The following is a 20,548-nucleotide window of genomic DNA, read 5'->3' on the forward strand; positions in this document are numbered from 1 at the left end:
CGGATGAGTGACGTTTTTATAGTTTTAGAATAGGCCTAGTGCCCGTTCTTACATCGGAAACAAGTCCATCTGAGATATATACATTTTTCATTTTTACTGAAGTGGACTCCTCTATCAATACATTTCATGTCATTTTCCGTAGCTGTAAAACAATGTGAGAATTTATAATCATATTTTCTTTATTAGACTTCAGTGATGTTGATGAAGGGTCAAATCGATAAATGCAACTTCTGCTTATTGATGCTTTAGATTTGTCTACGAAATTCAGTCTTTCATTGATGTATTTAGTATGTGTGGAATTGTTGTTATTATCAGTTGTCATGGTTGTTTGCCATTTAAATTTCTGTATATAAAGTTTAGCTGGAAAGAAGATAGGTTAAAGAGTAATCTATACAGAGTGAGTCAGAAAAAATGTCCCACTTTTGTAAATTTGAATTGTTTAAATATGAATATTTAATCATTAGTTTCATGATATGTCTTGATAGAGGTATCCTCCAAGTACATTCAGGTACCATTTTCATTTGATCCCGTGCACGCATGACTGAACATCGGACAATCTTTAGAAGACTGTCAGATCTCACTTGCGCCAAGTTACTGGGTGATGAATAAAACAGTGCTTTAGACAAAGACAGTCAGACAGACAGACTGGCATGCTCACACACACACACACACACACACTCACACACAACACACATGGTAAAAACTGGTTCATAATTGTCTCTTTTCTGATTATTAATCAGAAAAGAGAAAGCATTGATTTTTAGCAAGATCGCTGAATGTTTAAGTGGCAATTCCCGACAATCTTCCCCCTTAAAACACATTCACTACCACCATCATATCATCATCATCATCCTCATTGTCATCATCTCGATCTTGATCTTCATCATCATCATCAAGTGCACATAATCCAATATGCTGGTTATGTCTTTTGTTGGTTAACAATGTGTACTTTTGCTACTGTAAAGAGAGGCTCAAGTGACTGCTGCCAAATCAGGCAAGCCTTTTTATAGGCAAATGCAACAAATGCACAGACATCCATTGTAAATTTTCATTGTTAACCAACAAAACACATAACCAGCATATTGGATTTATATGCACTTGATGATGATGATGAAGATCAAAATGATGACTATGAGGATGATGATGATTATGATGGTGGTAGTGAATGTGTTTTAAGGGGAAAGATTGTCTGGAATTGCCACTTAAACATCTTGCTAAAAATCAGTGCTTAATCAGAAAAGAGAAAATTATGAACCAGTTATTACCATTTGTGTTGTGTGGGTGTGTTGGTATGTGTGTGTGTGTGCGTGTGTGTGTAAGCATGCCAGTCTGTCTGTCTGACTGTCTTTGTCTAAAACACTGTTTTATTCATCACCCAGTAACTTGGCGCAAGTGAGATCTGACAGTCTTCTAAAGATTGTCCGATGTTCAGTCATGCGTGCACGGGATCAAATGAAAATGGTACCTGAAAGTACTTGGAGGATACCTCTATCAAGACATATAAAAAAAATAATGATTGAATATTCATATTTTAAACAATTCAACTTTACAAAAGTGGGACATTTTTTTCTGACTCACTCTGTAGAGCGCTTTCAGTCGTTTTTACCACTTGCAACTTGTTATAGATTCATGAAAGTCGAAGGTTTGATCCCGGCCACGGTATAGGGGAAAATTGCAAAGTGTTATCTAAAACAGACTTATAGCAATGTCTATCGCGATCGGATGTAAATTATGAAGATGTGATAGATATATTAATGAGCTAATGATTCCTTTTGTCATATTGTATTTGTCATTTTAAGTATGTTTTACACGAAAGTAACAATTTTTTGACATATTGGTATTATTTACAATACAATTTGAGCTAATTCCTTTGGATACAGGCCTCCAAATTTGTCATTTGCAGAAATAGTAGACTATAATTCGGCGCCCCCTAGGTCGAACATCAATTCGCTGCCCCCTCCCTTCCCTCTATTTTTTCCTTCTCTATTTCTTTCCCCTTTCTTTTTTCTTTCTCTTCTTTCCCTCGTTTTTTTCTCCCCCTTATCCTTTCCTCTCTTTTTTGCGCCCCCCTTTTCGCCTACCCGGGGGCCCGGGCCCCCGAGCCCCTCCCCGCATACGCGCACGATCTACGTACCTAACTCGGAAAGCGAATTAGCAGCTGTTTCCGCGTATCTTACTACAACAGAATCTCAGAAGCGGATCTAGAGGGGGGGGGGGGGTGTTGCAACCCCCCCAAAAAAAATCCGGGGACCATTTTTTAAAATCTTATCTTTTTTTAAACTTGTAATTTTATTTTATTCTATTTCTATGTATTTATTTCATTAATAGTGGTGTTTTAGATGCAAGAAAACGCTATTTTCACACACAGATTTTCAAAAATTTTCCCTACTGTTGGAGGGGGGACACCCCCTCCCACACCCACCCCCCTCGCTCGCTTGGACTAGGTCGCTACGCTCCCTCGCATACCACCCCAACCCCCCTTTATAAAAAGTTGGATCCGCCCCTGTATCTATCTTTCTATCTATCTATCTATCTATCTACCTATCTATCATATAGTCATTGAAGTCATAATTTATATCAAGAAATTGAAAACACTGTATATGTCCATTGCACAAGCACAGTATCAATAAAACAGTAACTTGAAGATGGTCACCAACCTGTCTAAAGTGGTCACATGTCTATATTTCCCCTAATATTTCCCTTCGGTGGCCACTCATGATTTCAATGCACACCTTTGACGTTGTTAATTTTTTTATTAATTGTATTTTAGCTGTGTTCATATATATATCATTTTTTTTATCTTACAGTTGGTATAATTCTGTTATGTTCTACTTTAAAATCGGCTTTGACAATAAATGAAAATAGAAATAAAATTGTCTTATTTTCATTATTCATAATTTGCTTATTTCACATGCTTATACAGTGCGTATCAAAAAAAAGTTTACACTTAGAAAAAATCCTGTAAAATTATACATTTGTAATATCCTGAAGATTTTACCACATTTTAAGATTGGTACAGATCCATTTCATCATATGACAATATAACTGTCGAAAAATATTTCCGCTTGAGTGAGCACCACTTACTTTTGAAAAGTTAATGAAAAAAGATTTGCGCAGAACTTTGAAATTGTTATGCGGAATAAAAATAGACCTTAATCATGAAGAACACGTTGAATTTAGCTAGTAAAATTGATTTGAATATATCTTTTACCTTTTTGAGTTGTTTCCTTGCCTAAAACACTTCGAAGAGTGCATTGCGCCCCACCCCACTCCCCCACACACCGAGGCCATCGTGACGATATTTGCTTCACAACGAGCTGTGATTTACATGAAATGGCTTAGGCTTGATTTTCATTTTGTTAATCATTGTCAAGCTTGGAAAAGGTGTGGAGAAACAAGTATTAAATAAAAAATGAAATATACACCCATTCTAAATGATAAGAACTTAGTTTTAAAAAATGCTGGAGATGTCTGATATAAAATTTTGTTCAGATTTGGTTATGTCCTCAGTTCCAGCTGGCACAAAAAGGGTAAAAGTTGTGCTTACTAACTGTTGAAATTTCAATTTGGGTGGCAAATTTGTTTAAAAATGCTTGAATGTATCTGTTTTATCTTAATTGACTAAAAGTGCAAGGGAAATGTAGGAAAAATGTATCGCAGGGCAAGTTTGATTTCGCCCTTTCCCCTTGACACTGCGTGAAAACGAGCATTTCTGCGCAAACAGATTTCTGCGAGCTTTACAAAAATGGACAGTGCTCACTCAAGTGTAACATTCTGTCAAAACTTTTACTTTCATTGGATAGATGAGACCCAAACCTAAGATTATATGTGAAAAAATTACCCACATGTTGTATATTTTGTTATTCCCAGGGCTTTTTCAAAGTGTAAACTTTTTTTTGATACGCACTGTATAATAGCCAGCCCAGGGAGTCTGGTGTATGAATTGTATGAAATGATTGGGGAAGGGGGGGGGGGGGTACATGGCCCTGGTAAGCGGGGGTGCTGCTGATTATTCTCCATAGGCACCACGTGGAATTCTGATAGGGGTCCATGGTGTGACAAAATGGAGAAGGGTAACCACAATGACCTACCTCTTGTCAAGCCTTTTTTTCGCTTGTCGATTTTTTCGGAGCCAAAATGACATTTATTATGCAGTGAAACCCTTTTATTTTTTGGCTTGTCAAATTTCTCGGAACCAAGATGACCTTCATTGTTGGGTAATGCCCCCCCCCCGGGGCGTAACAGCGGTCGGTGGCCAGGGGGGGGGGCAAGAGCCAAGTATTTCCCGTTCATATCGTTGTATGAACAGGATTATTTTTTTATGATCACGCCTGAGCACTAGCATGATGAGGGCGAGGCGAAGCCCAATGCGTGATATAAAGTTTAAAAAACAGAAAATGAACTTCATTTTTAGTGAACCCCCATTTTTTTTTTTTTTTTTTTTTTTGCTTGTCAAATTTGCATCAGCACCCGGTAGGAGCTTGTTTATTAACTGGCTTGGAAGGATTATCGGAGCTTTTCAATGCTCATTGTGCCGTTTCGCTTGTATTGCGTGGCGTCATCTTGTGGCGGCGCAACTCCGTAAAAGAAAACCGGTAGCTAAGATCGATAATGCGTATCACCTGTAATGGATGTCGAAAATCCTACTCTCGGAGGTGTGTGAAGTTAATATTTCCCGTTCTGGATCTCTACTCTCAGAATGCGACTCAGATTAGACGAGGAATAAACCATTTATTATGCTTTCATAAGTAAAGACCTTGGATTAGACATCGGATATCAAAATACATCGCAAATGCAAAAGAGTTGGGATCGACGAGACGCCGCGGTTGCACTTGCAGTTCATGGAACCAGTGTTATAGCAACCGGGATGCGACGGCTCGTTGAATGGTTCTAATTGCATTATAAACATGGATGCAACATCACTCATTATTTAGCTTGGGGATATTTACAGTGTGATTAAATATCATGAATGTTGTCTATGATTGATGGTTATTGCAATGGTAAGACATGGCTGCTTTGAAGTGAAGAGTGAAACTTAGAAACCAGTTGAGAAGACGAGGCGTCAAGATGGCATCTCGTCCAAATTTCAATCCACAGTGGCACGGATCGGCGGCGGCTTCTCGACGGAGACGCGTCGGCTTGGGTACTCCACAGTACCTCGGTGGAGGCAGCGCGTCGATGCAGCCAAGGAATTCTCGAATGTTTAGCGGTGTCCAATCCCATAGAGTAAGAAATTCTTATGATGCTAGGGATTCTGGAGTTAGTTATGTTCCAAGAGGACAGTTTGCCACAGACTTTGCAACTTACGAAGACGATGTGATAGTGGAAGAGATCGAAGATGAGGATTGGGAGGAATATGGCTTTGGCGAGCGTGAAACAGTTGTGGAAAGGCAGTTGAGTCAGAGCATATCATATGACTCGGATCTGTCCGGCAGTCCATCTAATTCTACTGTGAAGAGAACTACGGAAGATTGGCACTCAGTGTTTGATACACGGTTGCAACAATCATCAGACTTTTCAGTAACCGCCACTTTGCCCAAAGGACGGAAAGTTTCGGTAAGTAAAAAAGAGCAAAAAATTAGATCTAATGAGTGATAGATCTCTTGGTACTAAGATACATGAGGGTCTAGATCAAATTGTAAAATTACAATATTAAAAAAAGAAAATCAACGACCAATGACTTTTTCCTATTCTGACCATCATGCATCATTTATTATCACTCCTACATGTACCACCATCAGCACCACTGTTACCAGTAGCACTTAAACATCACCTTATTAGAATCATTGCTATTACTAGTTAAAACCTTCATCACAAACATAGCCACATCGTCATCATCACCACCACCACCATCATCATCATTGTCATCATCATCTTTAATTCATCATATCATCATCACCGCCATCATCACAAGCATCATTTATCATCATCAACATCATCATTCATCATCTTCATCATTCACCACCACCACCTTAGCCAGCGCTACCACCACCACCACTGTACCACCATCAGTTGCATTAATTACTAATTTCATCATCACTGACTTCACCACTATCTTTGCCAACATCAATTCTCAATACCATAGTAAACATCTTCATGATGTCATCCCAATCATCACCAACCCCATAAACATCACAATCATCATTACTGTTGCCATCATCATTGTCATGTACCATCAACATACATGTACATACAATTATCACTTTCACCAACATTTTCCTCCTCTGCCACTTCATCATCACTTTCATTGTCATTTTTATAATCTCATCGCCACCACCACCACAATCATCACCACCACTACCATCATCACCACTACCACCATCACCACTACCACCAAAACCTGCAACAACCCCACCACCACCATCATCATCTTTGCCACCACCACCTTCATCTTTGCCACCACCACCTTGTCACTATCACCATCATGTTTAACATGTACCTGTACAATCATCACCACCATTTCCATCATCTCCATCACCAAGCAACCACCTCAACTACATGTACCACCATCATTAATATGACAATGACAGTGACCACCACCAATGAAATATCACCACCACATGTGTACATGTACCTGCATCATCTCCATGTGTATGTGGATGTAAATTTCTGTAATTTACAAATCGAAAAGACGAAAATACCATGAGGGGTATTCACACTTGCAGTGAATCATCGTAATGATTTGTGCCGTTTTTCTGAATGAGAACAGAAAAACTGCACGAAACTTCCCGATCAAGACTGCGCGAAATATTGTGAGTCATCTTGTGGTTTTTCTATTATCGCGAGTAAATAACTTGCGACGTGCATCCAATGACCCGAAACTCTGTGATGTTTTGTTTAAATATTGTGCGTTGCCTATAGGCAAAGCAATAATTCCATTGCGCAAGCGCACTTGTGTCCAAAAGACCCCGATGTAGATACGGGTCCAGAAAGATTGCAATGTTTTGCTCCAGTGTGAATCAAGAGGTTAAAAGATCGCAATGAGCTCGCAAGTCAAATCATTGTGGTCAAATGAGAACGGCCCTGATACTAATTTTGTGAGGGTCTATCTTTTTGTACTCAATATTACCCGATTGGGTCCACCCAACATGGATGCATCTGATCTTGCAAAAGTAGGTAAAGCATGTTGTAAAATAGTAATTCTATGCCAAATTGGACTCTGAGAGTGAGATAGGTATTGGGACTATAACCCTGAATCAGGAAGATCAGAGAACCAATATTATTATCCTTCATGTTTACAGACTGGGGTTATTTTACTTTGACTTGAAAAAAAAGAGGAAATTTCCCAACTCCCGGCTTTGAAATTACAAATTGAGACGACTGCACAGTGTACACATACGGAATCAAGTGCAAAGAGTAAAAATTACTGGTATGTGTGTGTTTGTAAATTCAGTTTTTGGACTTAAATCTATATCATTATAACACTGTACGTCTGGGCCCAACCTTAAACGTCACCATCTGAACGACCTGACTAGGACTAGAACCTTGATCCTCAACATCATTATCCCCAGTGATGGTCTGGTACACTTCACAACACCTTGTTTGCCAAATGAAACTCTGGAGTTTGGGATTAAGAATAGTGTAGGGTTTAGAACAAATTAGCATGCAATTGGTGTTAAAGTACATAAAGGCTATAGCAAAGATGGTTTGAGGATGCTGCCTGAAAAAGAAGAATTTCAGAGAAATGAGGGCCAGGTTAAATGAAGTGAAGTCACACAGTACTGTGTCAATACATGTACATTAATTAATTAATGAAAAAAATATATATTATGGGAAATTTCATCTGTCAAAAGTCATTGACTCCATAGATGTTCAGTCGTGAAATGAAAGAAAAACAGAACGAAGGTGGGCATTGTTTACTTCTGTGCAGTGCAATGTTTTGTTTGGTACTATTCTTTTTTCTACCAGTCACCTCTCTGTGACCTATCTTTATTATGTATGTCAAGGATTGACATCTTCGCAGGGGGTCCCCACCCTCCCAGGGGCTTCACATGCACAACCTCCCAGTGACATGATACCCCCAGGGGCCACATGTACTGTAGGCTACGATCAATCAATGATTCAATGGTTTTTTATAATAGTTTTAAGAGCCAAAAGTATGGAAATTTCCTTTTACTGTACGTATGTGAAGGATTTATGTTAGATCCATATTACAACCCTAGATAAGATCTTGGCAGCAATCAGTGGGCAGGACGTTTAACAACAAGAACAAGCCGTTTAGATCTGTCAACTTCTCATGGGGATACGACTAGGGAAAACTGATCTCAAATGAAAAGAAATATTTATATTGACAGATTATTATGAATAACCTACATTATAAATCATTATGATGGGACTGTGTCTGTGAGTGGTACAGTATTTGCTTTAGGTTGCAAATATTGAATTAACATAATTTTTGTCATTCATGTTGAATAGCCAGTTTGTCCTCATGGGGATGTTTGTTTTAGATGCATGGTGAATTTAATGATTCATTTGGTACACTGTACATTATGTATGTATTAGAGGTTGGGGGTTACTCTACATGTACAACTGCAAGTTTTGTAAAATTCGTAAATTTGAATCATTTTTGTTGTTACCGTAATAAATGTTGAGAAGCAATTGCACAGACCTTGATACTAGAAATTTGCCATTGTGCGATTCTATTATCTGTGGTGGCATGTCTGTAAAAAATGGGAAAACCAATCTACATGTAATATTAAAATAAAATCAAATTGCACTGCCTATTTTTATTTAAAAATAAATACATAACTTCACAGCCTTTTACTATTTGAAGTTTTACATGGCTGTCTATAGATATAGAGTGTCTGAATGTTATTTTCCTATACTTTGTCATCATTAAACAATCCAAACTGTTTGTATTTTTACTACAGGAATTATTGATAGAATTATCCATGTTCCATAGCAGTACCGTACATGTTTTCCACATTACAGTAATGAATACACTCATTGGCTTGCCCTTTCTATGTGTAGTCATAACCATTCCAGGAGAGATTTTACAATAGTACTAGTGGAAAAAATAGTGGTGCACAGTATTTACCCATATTTTGTGAATAGACCTTCAAATTTGCAAAGTGCAAACACGATTCTGGGGCTTGGTGTAAAGCTGAACTTTTCATTTCATTTTATTTCACTTTTAGTGCTACTTAGAGTGGACTATCAACCAGAAAAATCTACCATGTTTGAGTTTGATTGGTCAGATTTTCAATAAAAATCAGCCATTGTTGATATTCTTTGAAGGTTGGAATTGCACAGTTTACAATATACAGGCCCTTCATGTATTTGTAGTCAAGATTGACTTAGTGAATTTAATGAATTGCAATGCTGTATTGAGTGTACATGTATTTGAATTGACTTTATGGTTCCAATTGAATATTGTGTGTCAGTCTGAAGCAGGGGAGAAAAATACACTGGGGTTTGACTTGAAAATAAAATGAAAACCCATATTATTTGTATTGTTCAAAATTGAAATCTGAAACAGAAATACATGTACAGGGTAGTCTGAAAATTCATTTTGCCCAGTTGATTGTAGGACCAGCAGCCAGATCAACATTGCTCTATCCCTTGGCTTACAGTTAATTGTTGAACGCCAACAGGGTAGAAGCAATTCATATCTTTTGGTATGATTTGGCTGGGGTTTGAACTACCGACCTTCCGGTTGTGAGACAGATGCTCTACCAACTGAGCCAAAACAAAAAGCCCTCAAAAATAACAATAGAGCCCCCCCCATTCCCCTTTCACTGCAATGTGTTAAAGGCTTATCCAAGGTTGCTGATTTGGTTGTGAATAGTAGCCCCTGAAAATGATAAAAATTGCCTTGTTTGAAGTAGAATTTATGAAATATTAGAAATGAAATAAAAATGAATGAATAGTATAAAGTAAACAAAGTCATTAGTTGAAGTACTATAGCCAGTCTTGTATTGTATAAAGTTAACATGAAAATTTGTTCAAGTATGATAGTGTATCTTTTTTGCACTAAATGTACGTACATGTACTATATTGACAATTATCAATTTCATTTGAGTTTGGATTTCAACCTGAAGTGCTCTTGAATACCAGAAGTAGAAAACCCTGGCGAGGAATTTAGAGGATGAAACATTCCTGACAAGAATGATGAGGGTAGAAGTGTACTTTAGCTTTCTTACCTGCTTCAAAACAAAAACGTAGGCCTATTTTGCCTATTAATGGATCACTCTCAGATCACTGAAAGAGTCTGTATGTGGCTACGTGCATATGCACAGCTAGACCACATCATATAAGTTTGCTTTTTTATCATCTTCTTCACCAAGTCATTGTGTGAATGTACTGGTGCTATTGATTATTGTATTGAAGAAGACTGTGAATTGACATAGAAATGTCTTTCCTGGTGGTCGGTTAAACCACCTGTCGCTTGTCACTACTTTCAATGAAAAGCTCCTCTTCATGAAAAACATGGCTTCATAGTAGTTTACAATGTACGTACAGTCTATTATACAGGGATTTAGTAATCTATCATCCTTATCCACCTTATCTTCTCATTCACATGAGAATCAATATCGTGCATATACTTAATGTAATAAATCATGTAATAAATCATGTAGCCTGATACCATGGGGAGGGGAGGGGGCACAGGGCTATACTTTCCAAAATACAGTTTACAATGTACATACACATGCAGGCCTACTGTCTGTAGCCAGTGTAGGCCAAGTCTTTGTGTGCTCTGATAGTGACAATGAAAGTAAAATTTTACCAAAGGGAAGGGGGGGGGGGGGGAATGCCGGGCCCTCTCCTAGGCCTCCCTCCATCCCTCCTCCTGGAAAGATAGTCGGACAGTAAATTTTGGGGGAGCCCTGTACATTTACATTGATGTAGGCTGTATTATTTTTGAGTGGGAGCCTTCACAGCATCTGCTTATCTCTTGATGACCTTTAACCTCTGAAGAGAGAGTGCCTCCTGTGATGGATAACATGGTCAAGAACTTGGACCTGGTAGTGACTGCATGTGTGGTAGAATATTTGGACTCGGGGGAGTAGGCCCGTGACTACTCTGTACACATACCTGTATTTTGTAAATGGTCTTTCATCCAGCCATACAGTGTGCTTTTCAAATTCAAAATGATGTTCATTTCATTTCGGAGACTGTTTGTAGTACATTGTGTACAGGCGTTGGCCTGCGTTCTTTTACCTCCACCATCATAATGCATGAAAAAGATGCCATTAAAACGCACCATGGACAGGAATCATTTACCCTAGTATACATGTAGTGTTCACTTTCTTGCTCAATAGGTGGTTTCAGACCGCCTCGAAGTTCGCCAGTTCCAGGTATTCTCTGATCGGGAAATTTACCCCGATCAGAAAATACCAGGTATTTTGGTAATGTGAAAGCAAACTACGCGTAATCTCCCCGAAAGAAAATACCCGCTAAATAGTGGGTACTTGGCGAAATTACGAGAACTTTCGTGGGGATTTTTCCAAGGTCGCAGGTATTTTGGCGATGTGAAAGCAAATTACGGGAACTTTTATCCCAGCGTGTCGTTGGGCGCGGCGGCGTGGGTGGCTGCTGGGCTAGAGATTTTGAATCTCCCGCCTTGCCTGCTTATCAGACCACACTGCGCATGCTCGTAACTTCGGGAACTTATCTCGAAGGATGTGTTTCGGGGCGGTGTGAATGCAGGAATAATTAACGGGTATTTTTTAGCCTTAAAAAGTTCTCGTAATTTAACGGGGATTCTTGTGATCGAGGCGGTTTGAAACCGCCTAGTGTTTGGTGTCTGCAGGATGGGTGGGGAGTCTACAGGGTTTAGAGGTCATGCTCCGTTGGCTTCAGGTATGCCAGAATTTTATTCCTCTTGAGATTGAATTTCAAATGATGTCAGAATGAAAAACAACCCCATTTACCAGCTTTTGTAGACTTGTTGACAGCCCATGGTGTGGATAAACATGCTTACTTATGACATAGGCCTACATGGAGGCCCAACATCGTGGTGTAGTGGTTCTGACACTTCTCTGGTAATGAGAGGGTCGTGTGTTCGAATCCCACCATAGCCTAACAGTCCGTTGGCAAGGCGTTAATCCACACTTTGCCACGCTCTACCCAGGTGGTAAATGGGTATCCAGGATGTGAAAGCCTATGTACATGTAGTATGTCTAGGCATACATTTACAAAAAGAAGAAATTGCAAAAGAAGAAACCCAAACAACATGTAGGCCTACATTACATCTCAATTGGTTCAAGTGATATACCGGTATATGCAACTACATGTATACAATATCATTTTGAAGTGAAACTTCATGATTTTGTTAAATTATTTTCAAACAGATATATGGCAAGAAACAAATGCTGGTAAAAAGTGGGAATGTGTAGGCCTAATTGAAGATGTTACCAGATCCAAAACTGAGAAAAGGTACATGTATCCTAAAGGCCCCACAAGAATGACGAGATGCTAGTAATACATACATGTATACATGTAGGCATAACAAGTGAACAAAAACATGTAGAATTAGCTACAGTGTAAGATAATCCAGGACATATTTTTTGAAATTTTTTTAATTCATACCCTTTCATAAACCCATCCTCCAATTAGCCGCCTAAGGGTAAAGCGGATAATTCAATAAATGCGTTCACAATTTCTGAAAATAATCTGCACGTTTCTTTTTTAAGAGCGCCCGTCCTGAAAAAGGCAGACAATCGTCATGACAACTGGACACGCCCCCTCCGATGCGGTGGTGTTGGAAAAGGGTGACCTTGTGACCGCACCATAGCAATTATCCGCATTATTTGGAAATTATGCGTTCATAAAGTCAAAATCTGGTCCCGATGCTGCTATTATGCGGATAATAGCAGCATCAAAATAATGCGGATAACTCTGGTCCTCCTCCGATTTTACGATCAAATTATGCTGCTATTAGTCGCATAATTGGGTTTATGAAAGGGGTAGGACCCCTATCAGTTGTAAAAGTTGTAAGATTCTGATTATAGTGTTATGGATACCAATTACCAGCAGAATATACATGTGAGCAACCATTGCCCCCTTTATAGTGGACTTAAAGTTTAATCTTTCACAAATATTTGCCCTTGTAATACTCCGAATAAATAACTTTTTTCCCCATCCATGATTGCTGTATATACTTCAGAACAAATTTTCTATTTTGTATACTGGAACAAGCTATGATATTATTAGGTGGTCTGTCTATGACAGATCACCTATTGATTTCGTCAGAATTTTCTTTATTTCTTTCTTCCTATCTTTATTCATTGTACCTATTTTTTGTCGCCAACTTTTCTCGAAATTGGCTGAATCAATTTTGCTGATTTTTTTGTCATATATAGAATCTATCATAGAGACGGCAAAATAAGCTTTTCAAGGTCATATGGTCATGATGACGTCATCTACGCGCCATTTTGTAAAATTCTTCATTTGATCATATCTTCATTATCAATTATCAAAAATTAACAATATTTACATGACATTAACTTCATGTCAGGGGTCAAATGCCAATGTCATCAAAGGTCATGTAGAGGTCATGACGCGCGCGTACGCGCGCGTCAAAGGTAAAAAAATCGTCCAAATGACCTATAAATTTTTTTGGGTACGTTTCAGGTCATTTTAAGCATTTCAAAAATTTGCGCGCGCGCACATATGCGCGCGCGTTTCCGCGCGTTACACCTTAACACAACGCAGAAAAACCGTTTCTTTTAATATCATTGCATTGCTAATAAAATTCTGAGCAATTTGATACCTTGATCAACCTTCTACAACCATTAATAACGAAATTAACACCCGTTAAACTTTGCAGCACGTGTGCGCGCGAGCTCTCACTATAGGCCATATATGGGCAAAAACATGCCTATTGCAAATTCACTGTAGCTCTTTAAATAGTCCGTTGACCCCCAATTTTTTTTTCATATATCGATAGATTATGAGTTGTAAATTTGATTTCATGTCACCATTGTCCCTAAATTATCTCGTGACGTCATCAAATAGGCGCCCAAACTAAAAATTTCATTTATTCAAAAATGACGTCATCAAATTTATGCAAATTTGGCTGTAACTTCTCGAATATAAATCATTTTTCGCCCAGATTTCGATATGTTGTAGTTTAGAAGGTACTCTTTCTCCTCAGTTACATGAATATTCGTTTTGAGGAACGCATCATTGCGTAAAACAGCGATGAAAAGAGGCATGTCATTTTTCCTCATTTTGCGTGTAATCTCTATGGGACATGACTTTTTCCCAAAACTAGATTCGACATTCCTCTATTTCGTGAGCCATATCTCCATTTTTTCTTGTCAGCTTTCCTTGAGCTATTAACATGTTGTAGCTGAGATTCTGGGCTATCGGAAGTGTGCCCTTCATTTTTGGATCAGATGCCAGGATCATGCCCGTATTTCACTTGCAAAATTGGAATTGTAATTCTCAAATTTGCTTACGTGTAAAGTCTATGGGAAATATGCTAGCTCAATCGGTTAGGCGTCAGACTTGCATCTCATTCAATCATGCGGGCGCGGGTTCGAGTCCTGGGGTGAACAAGATGATTTTTTTTTTCAGTTTTTTTTTTCTTTTTGCCACTTCTTACATGATCATTTATGATAATTGAAAGGTATAAAAGTTAAAATTTAGCAAGATAAAACAGATTATAATTGTTTTTTTCATATCACATGTGTTTTGCGTGTAATCTCTATGGGACATGACTTTTTCTCAAAACTAGATTCGACATTCCGCTATTTCGTGAGCCATATCTCCATTTTTTCTTGTCAGTTTTCTTTAAGCTTTTAGTATGTTGTAGCTTAGATTCTAAGCTTTCGGGAGTGTGCCCTTCATTTTTTGATCAGATGCCAGGATCATGCCCGTATTTCACTTGCAAAATTGGAATTGTAATTCTCAAATTTGCTTACGTGTAAAGTCTATGGGAAATATGCTAGCTCAATCGGTTAGGCGTCAGACTTGCATCTCATTCAATCATGCGGGCAGGGGTTCGAGTCCGCGGGTGAACATGAATTTTTTTTGTACTCTCTTGTGCATGATCAGTTATAACAATTCTAATAATTAATACCTAAAATATTGCAAAATAAAACAGATTATAATTACTTTTTTCTTATATTATATCTATCTAATCATATCCATCCATCCGCTATCTGTTATAAATCTATCTATTTATCCATATATATGTCTATCTATTTACTTACTTTGTATATGTATCTGTCTATCTATCCCTCTCTCTCTGTCTAATATAACATATCTATCTGTTTTGATATGTATATCTATCTATCGTTCTATATATCCATCAATCTATCTGCCTGTCTCTATCTATCTTTATATATGTATGTCTGTCTGGCTATCTATCTATATCAATCTATTTGTCTCTATCTATCTATTTATCTATCTATATGTCTGTCTGTCTGTCTATCTATGTTTTATTAATGTAACCACCTATCATTTATCTCTCAATCGATCACTTGATCCATCCATCGCTCCATCCATCACTCCATCCATCTATATATATATATATAAAATCATCTATCTTGTATGTATCTGTTTGAAGATGTATGTCTGACGATTGTCATCACCACATCAATAATCACATTTAGCAATGGTCAAAACTAATTCTTAGGATGTCCACGATCAAGATTATCAATATATCTAAATGATTTATTTCATACATTAGCCGACACTGAATGACAAATCATGACAGACCACCTAATTCGTCCGCATGACGAATTAAATTCTAGTTTATTTGAATTTTATGCAATAGAAAAAGTGCAGGCCATATACATGTACATTGATTAGCAGTGAGTACAAAAATATTTGAATTGCCTCCTCGGTAATCATGGATAGGCAAAAGAATACAGTAGGCCTTACAGTGTATGTTTCATTTCTATCATGGACCTACTTAATGTCGGTCCATGACTTTAAAACTGTTTGCAAACATACAGGCATGCAATGAAAAGTAGGATATAGAATAAAATATTACGTGGAAATATGTAAAATAGGTTTATGGTCCAGCTGAAAGTTCAAATTTCAAAAGTTCAGTGTCCATGCATCAGGGAATAAAAACGTTGAATAAACATGAAATAAAAATTCTACATTGCCCTCTCAATCTAAGAACAGAGAAATAATGTATAGTTTCATATGCAGACCAGTATAGAGTCGTGATTCTTGGATTTACACGTATAATCATTTATTATACATGTAAATCCAAGAATCAGGACTCTATACTGGTGTTATAATCATTTATTATACATTGTAAAATGTAAATAGATGTATATTGTATTTCTCAGTTGATTCAAATCTGTAGGTCAGCTACATTGTGCATGTACAATGTTTACATCTAAGGTGATGTTTACATGTTAATCATGTAAGTAATTATCTGTTAATTATGAAATGACATAGCTCTGAATCATCAAATACAACATTCCTATGAAAGGAGTTTAGAGATGGCAGACCGATTTCTCAAACAAAGTTGTAATTTGGTATAGATTGAAGATTGTTGTCTGATTATGTTTCCTCATTTCTATCATAATGATCATCATTTGCATTGCTACACCCCAAACAACCCACCTAATTTTGAGTCTGTAGAGTGTAGAATATATTTCCCAGCAGAACTAGTACTGTAAGCTGTATGTTCATGTGTCACTCTATGTACAGTGTAGAGCACCGAAGCTACTAAAGTGTGACATCTTCATTTTTTCTGTTTTTGCATGTCATTGTTTTTTATACCATATTTTAGTAGAGCTGGGGAGCGTTTCATGGAAGGACTTGTCAGACGTTTTATCCAACAGTTACTTTAGTAAGAGTGCTTCTCAACCAATCAAAATCCTGGAAAGTTGTCAGATCTGACAAATTGTCAGACGAAAATATTGATGAAATGCCCCCCCCCCCCCCCGATGCAAAAACCCCACAACCCAAATTTGGCTGGAATCTGTCCATGGGTCCATAAGAAATGACCTCATGAATACATAATTAGCCCCATTGAAGTTTATTGGTCTGGTTCTAAATGTTAGGAACCAGGCCAATATACATTTATGTATTCATGAGGTCATTTCTTGGGGCCATGGACCGATTCCCATCAAATTTTTTATACTGGGTGTTTTCCATCATTCTCTGCCAAAATATGGTATGAAAAACGCTGACATGCCAAAAAAGTTTTTTTATGATGTCATCACTTCTGTAGGCCTACTCTGATACCACCCCTTATTCCTTACAGGATATACATGTACTCCAAATCATCTGGACAGATACTTATGTGACATAGACCCCTGTTACATCTGAAAGTTTCCTACCCGAGACCCGACCGAGTCCACTTGCAACCTTGACTGGATTATTGGTGGATTAGCTTCGCGAACGGACCGAGTCCGAAATGTGGTCTGTTTACATCACAGTGTTCATTCCCTCCCCTTTCGCCCTATCTGTACTGTTTCGAGCGGCATCCGATTGCTGACACTTTTAAAAGGCGCTCTCGATCTAGGCTCCGAATAATTCGCGCGCGCTAATTGAAGTTACCCGAGATTCTGAAAGAATGCTGATGATCCCAGCAGTCGTTGAAGATATGATCGACTTGAAAAGGATACGTTTAAAATACTTCTTTTCACTCACATCAAAGACTTTATCAATCACAATTCACATGTCGCATGCCGCAAAAACATTCGAAGAACGACGGGGCTGGGGAGGGGATAGCGCGCGCTATGACGTAATTTGACAGCTGGCAAACGGACCGAGATAGGTTCGAAAGCTTGTGTGCGTTTACATCTATGAATCGGTGGACCGGGGCCGGCCCGATACCTACCCGAGACTACCTCTGGATGTGGTCTCGGGTAGGTTCGCTAAAAGGTGGCCCGAGGTAGGTTTGGGATGTTTACATCTGATTTCTTTCCGACCCGAGGTAGGCCCCGGGCCGGCCCGAGGTAGGGAATCTCTCAGATGTAACAGGGGTCTTCCATGTAGGGGAGACCAGGGTTAGTTGGAACATGGGGTAAGTTGAAACATTGTCATTTTATTTAAGGCCTGTAAAATAAATTTATGCAATACTGCCCTCAATTTATTGCTATTAATAATACAACAGTGTTGAATTAGTATTGCAATAAATTGAGGGCAGTATTGCATGAATTTATTTTACAGGCCTTAAAGAAAATGACAATGTTTCAACTTACCCCACATTCCAACTAACCCTGGTCTCCCCTACCATGTAGTAGAAATTTACAAATTTTGATATTACATACAGTCCGACAATTTTACACAAACAAAATTTAAAGAAAGTTTTTTATTCGTACTACAATATATTACAGCATGGTAGGCGTATATTATGGTACATGTACATTATAATTTTTATGAAATCATGCTGCGAATAAAAAATAAAGCTGGCCTGCATTGCATTTGTTTATGAAGATCCATATTACAAATCCACCTTTTAATGAAAAATATGAAGACGAGCAATATGTTGGCTACTTTGCATCATAATACATAAATGTATGCCAACAAAATATATGCTGCTTTCATTCACAAAACAATAAAAGTGTTCTGATTGAATAATCAATGCATGCAATGAATTTAAAGTGAATACTTGTATGTTCACATTGTCACATTTTAACAAAGAATGTCACCAGCTCTGTAATTTACTCCATATACACATGTAGACCGACATGTAGCTTTTTATTCATGTACACTGCAGTAACTATTGCATACATGCATCTGCAGCCATACATGGATGTACTTCAAAGAGAGAGAGAGAGAGGAAATAAAAGAGAAAAAATAATGAGAAAGAGAGAAAGAAAATGTTTGTAATAATACTGCTGGGATTATAAGGATATTCTATTCAGAATCAACCATGTAATTAATTGGCCAAGCGCACTGTTCACTGAGCACACTAGGTGGTTTCAAACCGCCTCGATCACAAGAATCCCCGTTAAATTACGGGAACTGTTTTCGGCTAAAAAATACCCATTAATTATTCCTGCATTCACACCGCCCTGAAACATACCCTTCGGGATAAGTTCCTGAAGTTACGAGCATGCGCATAGTATGGTCTGATAAGCAGGCAAGGCGCGAGATTCAAAATCACTAGCCCAGCAGCCACCCACAGCTCCCACGCCCAACGACACGCTGGGCTAAAAGTTCCCGTAATTTGCTTTCACATCGCCAAAATACCTGCGACCTTGGAAAAATCCCCGCGAAAGTTCTCGTAATTTCGCCAAGTACCTACTATTTAGCGGGTATTTTCTTTCGGGGAAATTACGTGTAGTTTGCTTTCACATTACCAAAATACCTGGTATTTTCTGATCGGGGTAAATTTCCCGATCAGAGAATACCTGGAACTGACGAACTTCGAGGCGGTCTGAAACCACCTACAGTGTACTGTTACACATACTCTCTGTTCACACTATCCAAGGAGGGGCAAAGTCATAGAAGTTTGTTTTAAGAATGCCTGTGACCATTTACACCCTGCTTTTGCATCTTCGACAGAGGCTCTAGGCTACTACAATAGAATATATAAATTATGCGCATGCATACAGTAAGTCCTGCCATTACATTTGCACATTCAGTCAAATACTTTCATGTACATGTGTGGCTGGTGAAGTTTACTGTACAACCAAGATCACTTGCCCTGAAGTACCCCCATACCTCTTGATGGAGATGGAAGCAAGGAGGGGATTGATACTTGTACATGCATATGTCGGGCATGGGGGAATTTTTCTCTTTTCATAGAGACCAATGTGAATGCAGAGATACTTTCAGAACTTGTAAAAAAAAGTTATGTGTAGCCCAAATGCCAACACATATTTAATTGCCAGATACATGTAGTTACTTCCATTTTTATACAGAGATGATAAGTTAAAATATAAATGTTAAAAAAGCAGTTTTGGGATAATAGTAGGCCATACAGGTCTACAGAATGTACAGTTTTTACATGTACATGTATCTGTAGGACGGTAAGACCTACTTAATCTGCAGGACAAATGCTCAAAAATCCACTGGTCCATGAAACTGTTTTTATTCCAAAACCTCAAATCCAGCCTACTCAAAAAATTCTTACAAAAGCAGCATACAGCTTTTTGTTTATTACATGGGTTTTAAAGACTTTTTTATGGATGAATTCCTGTTCGGTTTTTCTCACGCCCCATTCGTCTTTTCTTGAGACCGGTTTCCTTTTTTAGAATGTGAACTTAGATGGCTGCATAGTGATAAGTACGGTAGTGCATAGACTTAGAGCTTTATTAATGTAACCAAATATATTCTGTTTTTATTACAGCTTTCTTTTGCCAAGGTTTGAAGATCTAATGCATATTAAAGTCAACTACAGGTTGCTTTCAGACATTCAAATTGTTGATCATCATTTGCACCATCATACAATGTATCAATCAGTTAGGGTCAAAATATTAATTTCTATATTTTTGCAGAAAATCAGAGTGGAAGTCCTGTCCAATATTTGTGAAAATGGTATGTCTGGAAAAGGTAGCCTGCATAACCCTAAAATTCCCGTGTATTTTAAGGGGTCTTTTTAGATTGAATCCCTTTCATTTGCAAAAATTTATCAGAGTATATGTGTGTTTCTATCAACAATAATGCTGTATACATGTAG

The 20,548-nt window shown here is 38.1% G+C and overlaps 1 protein-coding gene across 1 annotated transcript in view; it reads left to right on the plus strand.

The window, feature by feature from the left end:
* Nucleotides 1-4,579: 4,579 nt before the first annotated feature.
* LOC121413582 overlaps nt 4,580-20,548 on the plus strand; it is a 69,616-nt gene continuing 53,647 nt past the window's right edge. The window contains exon 1 of the mRNA XM_041606448.1: nt 4,580-5,556. Within this exon, the coding sequence (XP_041462382.1) occupies nt 5,068-5,556 (489 nt within the window). The 5' untranslated portion in view covers nt 4,580-5,067. The remainder of the gene's footprint in view (nt 5,557-20,548) is intronic.

This window comes from Lytechinus variegatus, chromosome 4 (assembly GCF_018143015.1).
Source record: "Lytechinus variegatus isolate NC3 chromosome 4, Lvar_3.0, whole genome shotgun sequence".
NCBI lineage: Eukaryota > Metazoa > Echinodermata > Echinoidea > Temnopleuroida > Toxopneustidae > Lytechinus > Lytechinus variegatus.